General features: G+C 35.2%; 2 protein-coding genes across 5 annotated transcripts in view; one reads left to right on the forward strand and one right to left on the reverse strand.

The window, feature by feature from the left end:
• The window catches only part of LOC139971861 (uncharacterized), a 43,286-nt gene extending 32,356 nt beyond the window's left edge, over nucleotides 1-10,930 (reverse strand). Inside the window, exons 1-10 of one of the 4 annotated variants that reach the window (XM_071978641.1) lie at nucleotides 10,732-10,930; nucleotides 8,568-8,746; nucleotides 7,687-7,773; nucleotides 7,147-7,317; nucleotides 6,301-6,372; nucleotides 5,602-5,781; nucleotides 4,054-4,242; nucleotides 3,305-3,457; nucleotides 2,494-2,635; nucleotides 518-559 (exon numbers count right to left, since the gene is read on the reverse strand). In XM_071978641.1, coding sequence (XP_071834742.1) covers nucleotides 518-559; nucleotides 2,494-2,635; nucleotides 3,305-3,457; nucleotides 4,054-4,242; nucleotides 5,602-5,781; nucleotides 6,301-6,372; nucleotides 7,147-7,317; nucleotides 7,687-7,773; nucleotides 8,568-8,717 — 1,186 coding nt within the window. In that variant the 5' untranslated portion in view covers nucleotides 8,718-8,746; nucleotides 10,732-10,930. Of the gene's footprint in view, nucleotides 1-517; nucleotides 560-2,493; nucleotides 2,636-3,304; nucleotides 3,458-4,053; nucleotides 4,243-5,601; nucleotides 5,782-6,300; nucleotides 6,373-7,146; nucleotides 7,318-7,686; nucleotides 7,774-8,567; nucleotides 8,747-10,698 lie in introns of all 4 variants that reach the window. The other 3 variants (XM_071978640.1, XM_071978639.1, XM_071978642.1) reach the window with 3 other exon arrangements.
• The window catches only part of LOC139971884 (ubiquitin-ribosomal protein eS31 fusion protein), a 205,163-nt gene that overhangs the window by 51,108 nt on the left and 142,887 nt on the right, over nucleotides 1-11,168 (forward strand). The gene's annotated exons all lie outside the window — the stretch shown is intronic.

Below are 11,168 nucleotides of genomic sequence, written 5' to 3' on the forward strand. Positions count from 1 at the left end.
AGGATCCAGATAATTTAGTTCACAGATAATCTAGGTTTCATTGTTTGGTTTTTTTCAGGGTACATACATAGGGAATCTACTGTAATGTATATACGCAAATATGTACAAAATAAAAAATGTACATAAATTAAATCATTTAATATGAAAGACTGTCTAAGATCACTGTCAGATTTCAAAATGACAGTAAGAAACCAGATCTGTCATTTTCATGAAGAAGAACAAATTATTTATTACTTCCAAGTCCAAAATGAAGAGAACAAAATATGCGCACGAAATAAATATGTGTGGTTAAATACTTGATGCGATTTTAGATCTGATTTTAAAGACACTAATAAAATACTTTCCTCTTCTATGGAAACTTTTGAAGGGGATGGGGCAGGGGGTGGGTTAGCGATATTGCAATATGAGAAATACCCCCCTTTACCCCATCAAAGGATACAGATAGTTGGCATTCATTTAACAGCATCAATGTTTCTCAATTACAACAATAGTTGGTATACAAGATTAGAATACTTACATGGCTCATAAACGTCAGGGAGACTACTGCTAAGTGAAGGTGCTGAGAGTAGTATGAGTAGAAACAGCAAACACACCAAGAGCAGCGAGAAATTGAAGTGTAAGAGAAAGGGTAACGACGAAGAAGGGTTAGTTGGAAGTGATTATGAAAATTGCAACATCAGAAACAAAGCAAACCAATGAATTAGAAAGAAATTTAATAAATGAACAACTTCATCAATGCTTTAATTGCAACTAAGGTTAAAAAAAGAAGGAATTTTTACACAAAGTTTAACATAAAAAACAATTGAGAAGTTATTCTTAGTGGTTCAAGGTTTCACCCAGTCAAATTAACTGCCTTGCACCAAAGCAAAGTCGTTTGGTTTAAAGTCCTAAAATGTCCCTCCACCCCAATGGATTAAATTATACAGCACTTTGGTGATAATGTTGGATATGATACACAGAAATGAAGTGACAGACATATTTTATCAAATGTGCTAGAGCTGAAAAGATTGCAGAAGGAAAAATGGTAGGTAGGACAAATAATTCATCAAACTGCTAAAAGGTTAAGGAAGAACTACTGCATATAACGTATTGGCTACAATGAGCAGAGAGATATACCAACACAACATTTAAGGTGCTTCTTTTCACATTTTGAGGGGTTCTTGAAGGCAGAGGATGGGGGGGGGGGCAGTGAAAGTTCTCTCTCTCTCTAGAAAAGCTAGTAGAACTGAGTAGAGTAAACATTATTGCTTTAGTGCTACTTCAGACATCTTTTCTTTCATTTTATTGGAAGATGGTTACAAACAATATGTATCTGGGGTTGGAACACGGTTTACTCTGGTTTCTGTAACAATCAAATTCTCAATTAGTGTTACTTCTTGAGCAGGGCCAATGTTACCGCTACAGTATTAGAAACAACTGTATTGTGTTTTGGTTGACTACTTTGCCAAACCTGCGGAGCATTATTGATGATAAAGTTGCAATTAATCACACTAGGACGTCCTCACAGATTATTTGAACAAATGAAGGTTTATGAATTTGAATCTTTTGTCAACATTTTTTCACCCAGACACTTTTCATTTACATATTTATTTCCAGCTTTTTCAACGAAATATGGCTTGTGAAGTTAATGAGCTACATTTATCATGGAACTTAAGCACCACAGTGCATCCAATGGTTGATGAAAATCAACTCAAAATGCTGGCTTTCAACTTTTTTTCCAATGCTCCAAACTTTTAATGTGCTACATTGCTCAAAGGACTTATAAAAAGTAACCTAACAAGTGACAAACTTTGTAGATTTCAGTAAAATAGAGTTCATGAAAATGTGAAATATGTCTTTGGCCTTCTCACAATTTCACGTCAATAATAACTTTCCATACAATAAATTGAAGTAAAAGAGAAAGATGCAGGGCAGATAAACAACAGCTTAGTGTTAGTGAGATAAACATAGCAAAGAACATGAGAGCCCATCACCAGCATTATTGTGCCTTTATAGACATGAGGAAAGGGTTTGAATTATTGCAAAACCACTTAATCAAGCACAATCATGTACGAAACACAAATTGAAGAACACTGTGACTGACCCAGATGTGTATGGCAGGTATACAAACTTAACAGCAGTGTACAAACTGCTATAAATCTCTCCTTTATGGAAATATGCACATTTTGCATATATCATTTAGCTAGTTGTGATACTGGATAAATTATTCCTTGATATATTGTGAACATTAACACAACACTTGGTGTTATTCGATAGTCAGGACAGAAGTCTCTAAAGACGATCGAATACATGCGCAAAATCATTTCAAGAAATGTTAACCTATGTGGACTAACTCTGTATGACAAATATTTTACATTGTAAGCCAGTTACTTGCCAGGTATTAGTTTGAGTGCAAAAGTGAAATAACATCAGCTTTTTTGCCAATATCAATTCACTTTGCTCTTAATAATTTGACAATAAATGGCTTTATGACAAAAGATAAAGCATGTGTACCTTTAATTTTTTGTTCTCTTCTCTGCTGTGCTGATAAGGGTATACCTTCTTCCTCCAGCGCCTGCTGGTAGTGACCCATCTGATCTTGAAGGGATCTATATTCCTCTTTGGAACGATGGAAGTCATGATTGAGTTTTTCAACCTGGGAGAAAAAATGGCAAAGACATATTGATGCAATCTTGACGGAATGTCCAAACAGATCCAATTCCAATTTGATCAAGAAACTGTAAATTGCTCCAAAACAAATTCTACAAAGCATATAGGACAGGTGCTCTTAATTGTCTTGGAAAATAATTAAACTTTCTGACACATATTCCACCAGACATTTTAAACATCGGTTTTGACTCTAACGGACAACAGATTTTTGGTTCAATCTTCTAAATGGGTGTTAATGCTATCGCTGGATGCACTCGGGCTCCGCCCTCATGCATCGCTTGCATTATCCCCCGATCGTGCATTAATCCTGTGAGTAACGCACGCTAGACCGTTGATTAACCCCTTATTAATCAATTACTAACAATGTAACAACATTTTCAGATTTTCATTGGAGAGATACACATAATATGTCCTCAATAATTTTGCTGTCTAAACGAACCTACATTTAATGAAGGACAAATCCTCAAGGTTAAACTCTCATAAAGTGATACATCAAAGCCATACCAGATACTCTTCTGTGATAAACTATGTCATGGAATCCAACAATTCAAAACTTGAAAGTAGCATATTTTTCTAGCACATTTAGTGGTTTATGGAGTACTTTTGCCATTTTGCAAACTACAGATTGTAAACAATAACATACCAAGGCACTTACTTTCTGTTCCAGAGCAGACTGATTGCCCTCACTGCGCTCCAATCTTCTACGAGAGGCACTGAGGTCTGCAGCGAGCCTTGCTTTATCAGACTCTGCTTGAAGCAGTTGCTCTCTTAGAATTTTCTCTTCATCCCTTCTTTGGCTTGAAACCATCTGCAATAAATTAAATAAATAAATGAATAAAAAACAGGGTTAAAGTCACCACTCACAGGAAAGCTTATTAAATCAACATACTGAGTATGCAACAAAGACATGAACAGATGAATGTAATGTGTAAAAGTAAGTTGGCCTGACGTTTCGATCCTAGCAAGATCTTCAGAGCTGTATGACAAGTAACAGTAACAGAAGGGACAAAAACACACACACAGAATACAGACAGGTTAATGAGCATAGTGAGCACAGACAGGTTAGTGAGTCTGGTGAACATAGTAAAATATTATCTTAAAGAGCAGTGCTCTAAAATGACATGATAAGGAAGGGAATATTACAAAATGGAGAACAATTTTGTCGATTCGTTCCATTGGGCATTTAACGGATCATTCTCCTTTCAAATAAAACAACCCTCGAAGTGCCAGGGGGGAAGGTGTGTGCATCTCACTACACATATCTTTAAATTGTGGCAGCTCGGTAAATGCCATCACATAAGAGCTTGGCACTCAATTAAAAAAAATTATCATTTGAGCAAAATGTTATTGAAGATTTTGTAGTGCACTGAGTTTTTTTCATCTGTTTGATATTTCAAGACTCACATGTTTCACTTCCTTGAACATCTGTTCCTTTTCCCGAGCAAGGTCTTCCCTCTCTCTCGCGACCTGTTTCCTCTCTTCGCCCTCCTTCTTCCTGTCCAGGTCATACCTGACTTTGGATTCTTGTTCCAGACGTTGTTGTCTCAGGTCGTTCTGAATTTCACGCAGACGTTGCTCGACCCTATCGGCAGGCTTCATGTAAAGAGTTGCAGGAGAGAAGAGATGGAGTTTAATGTCTTTCCTCTGCTTGAATTTTGAATGAGTGAATGTGTAATGACGAGACTTTTGGACGACAGCCAAAGACTATGGTCGTGAGGTGCAAAATGCTGCAGTTTTCTTCTCTTTATTAGTTTTTCTCTGTTATAGTCCATTTCTCTACATGAATATTCATTATTTCAAATGCAGAGAAGAGAACATAGAGTACTAATTAGTGTCAAGACAAGTTTTTTCTAAAAGTTTGCAAAAGAAGACTTCTAAAACTACAAATCTGATATATTGCTAATTTGCTTTAATTAAAGAATTTCGCAGGGTTTCATTCCCAACGTTTCAAAAAACATTGGCAGTGTTTGCAAATATCATTGATGTCTTTCAGTTTATTTTGAAATCTTTGTTACTGAACAAACTTACTTTTTTCAAGTTTTTGTGCCAACAAAGAATATAAAGAATATATGACAGAGATATTTATGATATTGATAACTCCCCTAAATAACTAAGGAAAATCTTGCTCTGTTTGGGAGATATTCTAGTCTAAAAATCGTCTGGGAGCCGACATTTTGTAAATCTGTGATGTCAAAGTGCCACTAGGACCTGAAAAGGTGAAACCTTTCACTAGCTTTTCTTTTCATATTTCCAAGGTAAAATGTTATATTTTAGGGCTGCCACTGCAACCAATGCCATCATTAACTTATGTTGAGAAACACTTTAAAGTCAGCATATTGCAAAAGCCATCTACATTACAGAAAATAAATATTGAATTAAAAAACGAGAAACAACACAAATATAGAGCACACAGGGGCACGAAGATCAAACCTTGGGCCTTGTATGTGAAAGTAACATTTAGTCTGTGATATCTCCTATGTGGTATAAGATATTTGTTAGGTGTAACACAGAGTTGTTCATGACAGTTATCTCTATTACATGGACTAATCATGACGGTAGGGTTTGTTACGTGTCTCCTATAACAATTACCTCTTTAATTATTTTGTATATTTTGTATTTGTATTTTGTATTTGTATTTTGTATTTGTATTTTGTATTTAAAAGAATGTATTCTTGGATCATACTGTCACTCATGTATGCTTCTTTACATTATTATTATTATTAAAACCCTGATTTAAATGTGCTTGTCATCCTGTAGGTTCAGTCATAAGTAAGTCTTTCTCGACAAGAGTGGAGTCACAAGTCACTCGATTTTATCAAAAGTCAAGTAAAGTCACCAGCCATTCACCTGCAAAGTCAAGTCACAGGTCAAAAACAATGTGAGTAGAGTCTGAGTCACTCGAGTCCAAGACATCAACTCGAGTCAACGACACCCGTCGTCATTCAAACTTACCTGACTGCTCTGATTGGTTGATTTACTCGGTGTCCTGCTTATGCTCTCGTTCAGGTCGTGGTACTTCCTGTTGGTATCAAATTCCAATCTATTTCTGCTTTCTATCTCTTGATTAAGCTCCGTACCCAGCCTCAGTTGGTCACTGCTCAGATCTCTCACAGCTTGGTGTAATTCATGAACCTGTCCACGTGAGAGAGACAACAAATGTGATAATGAAACTTTGTTTAAGATGTAACCGAATGAAAAGAATGAAATGACCAAATTGTTGGTACTTCTTTTTATTATTATTTTTTTTTTGGGGGGGGGGTCATAGTTATGACTTATATTGAAATATGTTCAAATATGAGAAAACCTATGATGTAATGTAGGATAAAATGTATACAGCGCAATTTTGAAGAGGAACCATTTACAGTGAAAGTGAACATAAAAGGAGAAAATGAGGAAGGAAACATGATAATATTTTTCTTCAGCTTCAAATATAGAATAATACTTCCTGAAATTATTTTTTCAGGAATGGAAATAATAAGCTGTTTCTACGTTTATCTCCTTTAAATTCAGAAGGGATTTGCCTGGATTGGAATACTTTTTTAGTAGTAATCCAAATAATGACAAATTGTGATGAATTATGGGCCTCCTGTTTTTCCATTTTCGTTTTAATATTGGGATATTAAAGATTTTGAGTAATTCGTTTCACGGTACCTCTTCACTGGTTTCATCAAATCTTACTCCAGGTGTTTGATGGTGACGTCTAGTACTGGCTCCACCAGATACCTGAATAAAATCATCAAATTAAACAGCAAATATGACAGAAACATCATCAAAACGGATTAATTATTCATGGTAATGATAACTGAATCAAAATTTTTAGTTTTGGGTGTTGTCAAAAGTCCAAAAAACAAAATAGACAACTTTGGGCACAATTTGTCTATTTTCAAGATATTTTCCTTATAATATGATACATATCTGGAATGTTCTTTCAATAAACTCTAATTTACATGACAACATCAGCTTCAGGGCAAAATTGTTATTGTTACTCCACTATCTTAAGTAACCAGGTACTTTAACTATCTGATAAATGAATGGCCCCCAGACACTGTAACCAGCGAATCACACTTCTCTTTGACAATATTGATGATACTTTCTCTATATTTTACAGGTTAATTTCTCAAAACCACACATTGTATTGGAATGCAACATGCACTAAAAGCAGCTTGTTTTGAAGAACCTGTCAGATAACAGTCTAAAACCATTTACCCAGGTCATCTTCAAATGAAGCTTCAAAAGGACACAAACCAAAACCAGATTGGAAAGTTGGTGAGTAAATCTAGTGGGTATAGTATATGTGTAAGAAGAGTAAAAAACTTACACCATTTTTCTTGCCCCTTTGTGCACAATGGAAACTAATCAACTGAATTAGTGAGGTACATTTGATACAATGGATGTTTGATCATGGATTAACTTTACAGTGAAATAAATCAATTAACCAAAATGTTAAAACTAGGCCAAGGCTTCCGAGTACCTTTATTTCAGAGAGCGTATACCTACCCTGTATTCTCTCAGAGGAGATGTTGGATTGTACCTCTGACCGACATCACCACCACCCGCCTCTAAATCACTGGCATGGAGAGTCCTCGAATCTCCCTCACGAAAAGAAGACCTTTTCTTCTTTCTCTCTTCTCTGAGCTGTTCGGTAGACTTGGCTAAATTGTCTCTTAACTGAGAAGTACAAAAGAAAAAAATCAATCATTTTAAATTGGATTTCACAACAAAGCAACAAAATAACCATTGTTAAAAAAAATCAATACGTTTCAAAACTCAATCTCTTTTATAAAGACTGTACTAATGGCTCAATTTGAACACACTATCCATGCGAGAGATTTTCTCTTTTGTAAATCCATAGTTCACAAAGACACACAATTGAGGATTCTATCAACCTGAGAGGATGGTTGTGGGTGAGAGGGGTGGTGAAAAGAGGTTTAGTTATCATATAAACATTATATATAACTATATATAATATTTCAACATAAAATGTGAGAAAAGAGCAGAACATCATTTGATCATAAAAGAAGGGATTTATAAACTGACCCTATCGATAGCTTTTGATTGTTTCTCGTTGACATCCTTGTAGTCATCCAGCAGTCCATCAACAGCGTTAATATTTCTATTTGTATCCTAAAGAGACACAAAAACAGAATAAATAGTACTTTTACTAGGCAAACCATGATACTATTATAACCAGAAAAAACAGATTCCATGCCATAAAATATTTTACTTCAAGGTTATACCTCACTGATAGAGCTACAGAGTTATCAGTTGTAAAAGAGTAACTTCAAAACCAAAACATCTGAGCATTCCAGCTTTTTTGACCAACTGTTGCAGAGGTGTTAAACACTAACTCGTGGACAAGAACTTGTAATTAAGTCATTGATGAGGATTGAATGATACAGGGTTTGGTATAAAAACTGTTATAAAATATCTAACATTTAACAGAGGTTTATAAATTGGATAATATTAACAACATCTTTTAAGCCTACTGTGCAGTATGTTTCCAACGTGTAATCAACAAAATTACCAAAATAAAATTGAAGAGAATCATTTATCTGCTATCGCATACCACAGTATGATGTAAAAAAGGCAACATTGCTATACGAATGGAAAGGTTTATACAGTAGTGTTTGTGCACAAAACCGTATAATTTTCAGTATTTTATGAGAAACAAAAGTTTCATAAACTGTTATAGTAATAGTGATAAATAAATAATTCCCTTTTCTTATAAGGTACCCTACTAATATAAGATGTTACAACCCTGCCTATATGATGCAGTACAAAATATGTAGAAGACAATAAAATACTGTTCAAGTGGCCTATGGTCTTGTTTGGCGGTGGGGTGGGGGGGGGGGGGGTGATTACTGATAACCTTTCATTTTAGGAATTAAGAGAAATCGTAGGTTAAGCGAACTACTTACTTGTAGTGATCGGTTTATTTGTCCGATCCTTGAAGAGAAAGTCGATGTGGTTGACATCATGGTAGGTTTTTGTCGATAGGAACGTTGATATCTTGACCTGGTTTGAGATATACTATCGCTATCCTCATACTCATCACTTCCTGTAGACATCTTTGACGGGGCACCTTTACAGATTTAATCTAAAGTCAAAGAAATAAGTTTGAAATTATAGAGATATTTTTAAAAGCAATACAATTTTATATTATTTATTTTATTTATTTTGATAGTCAAAAATGGTATCTCAGAGTTAAATCTAAAAATGTGAAAACTGTTTTGTAAGTGTTCTTAACATATTTACACTGATTAATCCTGTTTCCCTTTACAGGTTTAGTCACTACAATATGACACAGCTCTAAGGCCTACAGTAGGACAGAATATTATACAAAGCACTGAAATGAGTAAAGAGGGCATAAATTTTTTCATGAAAACTTTGGTTCATTAGATCTATCCAGCTAGGCCTGTTGGGATGTACTACTCAAAGGAAAGTTAAAGCAAACACTGATATTTCTTGTATTATTATTATTATTGCTGGGGATGGTGGGGAAGGAAGGGGTAAACCTCATTGAATCTGCAAGAGTAATTATCTTTTACCTGAGGCTGCAGTATATATAAAATATAAACCTTTTTTTTTATCATAATCCAGCGAGAGGAAAACAAAATCCGACTTGATTAATGCTAGAACTTTAGACATTGCAAAAGGTTTACTGCTAACTGATTTCCAATTATTGGTCTTTAAATAATTCAACATCAAAGCTTTCAGTCTAACATTCTAGGCTACATATTGCTAGTTTTATGTTAGAGGGGGGCCGTGTCATTCCGCCATGTAAAATCCATTCCTAAAAAGTACCTTTCTGCATTTCCACCATGGCGGAATTGATCGGAAAACCTATGGCGGGAAGGTATGGCGGTATGTTCCTATGGCAAAATGGTATTAGATCCAGCCCAGGCTAGTTCTAGCTGTCTATGTTAAGCCTGTCAATAGCCTAGGCCTATCACTAGTTTAATGTTCTTCCAGGAATGATGACCAAATTTCTGTTTGGACAACCAAAATCAGCTTTGGAGATCATCTAACAGACAACTAGGTTATTTACATCAAATTCATATTGCATTGTAACTAAATACAACCAAAATGGGTGATATGATAAATTGGCAACACCCTCCATCGCCTACTAAAATCAAACAAAAATAGGGGAAAACTTTTACTGGCCCAAAGCTGGTATTCTATTTACCAAACCAACACACCTCTCCTACACTACAGCCTACAGGGTACATATTGATGATCATCCTGTTATATATTTTGCAGGCAACCAAATTTGCTGTTCCAACAACAACAATAAATCCCTAACAATTTTGCTTATTTCTTTGTCCTTCTTGCAAATCAATTATTAACCTACATTAGTACAATATATGCCTATAGTATTAGTTTAGAAGTATAAACATGGTAGTGCGGTGGTGTACGGTAACTTTGTTTTTCCCCTGAATATGCGTACTGTGTTATAAATATGTAGCTGCACTGATATACACTAGGCCTATAGGCTAGTTGCTGTGTCATACTCATAAGTCTTCCCAATCCAATAACTTTAATCTACAAAACCTTAACAGAAACAGCCTAAATAGCCACAGTGAAATAAGGAAACATATGTCTTGTTTTTTGAGACACTTCCGTGGATTATTTCACCCACTTAGTGGCATTATACAGTAAACTCCAATGCGTACGCGAATTTAGGGAAATAATTTCTTGCTTCGAGCATGCCGCCTGCCCTCTGACTTTTACAAGTATATAGACCTAGCCTATGCCTAACTTTTCTATTCCTAGTGGCATCTGATCAAACCATCAACAGTTAACATTGCTAATGGATAGAACTAGAAACAACTGAGCAAAATCATCATTAGAGCTACGCTTTAAAAGATCATGCCCTTCCTATCGCCAATTTACAGTATACAATCACACATTCATACTAGGCTAGAAATATTATCTTAGCGTAGGCTCTACTTCCACGATGACAACATCACTAACGATATGCCGAATGAAAAGTTAACCAGGAAGTATGAACTGTTTGCTTTTTATTTTGTCTTTCTATAGTATTATTACCTTAGGCCTAGGCCTTTTTAGCTGATAACAAACCAATTTATTTCCTCAAACTTTAAAATCGCTGAAGCGAAACTATTCGTGGCAACCATACTTAGAATGTTTCCCTGTTGTTTCTCATCATGACAGGTCCATCCAGTTCCATACTAAACAGAACATCGTAGCCTGGGCTATGTTTGCTCTACGAGTCATTTGAAAATTTGTCATGGCCCAGCCTACTTGAAATCACCGCCGGTAAATTTTTCTTCAGCAGCCAGATTAGTTATTTTGATTGGCTAATAAGATATAGTTACTTAATAAAAGTACACCCCATATACAACCATTATTATGTTTTATCCACATATTAATAAAATATTGGCTATTGTAGACTATTTAATTGAACATATAACTGTAATACTATAACTAAATTCTTCATAGTTGAATTGTTTCTAATTGTATGTTTTTCATGGTAAAAATATAGGACCAATCAGAAA

The sequence above is a fragment of the Apostichopus japonicus genome, chromosome 8 (assembly GCF_037975245.1).
Source record: "Apostichopus japonicus isolate 1M-3 chromosome 8, ASM3797524v1, whole genome shotgun sequence".
In the NCBI taxonomy this organism is placed as follows: Eukaryota; Metazoa; Echinodermata; class Holothuroidea; order Aspidochirotida; family Stichopodidae; genus Apostichopus; species Apostichopus japonicus.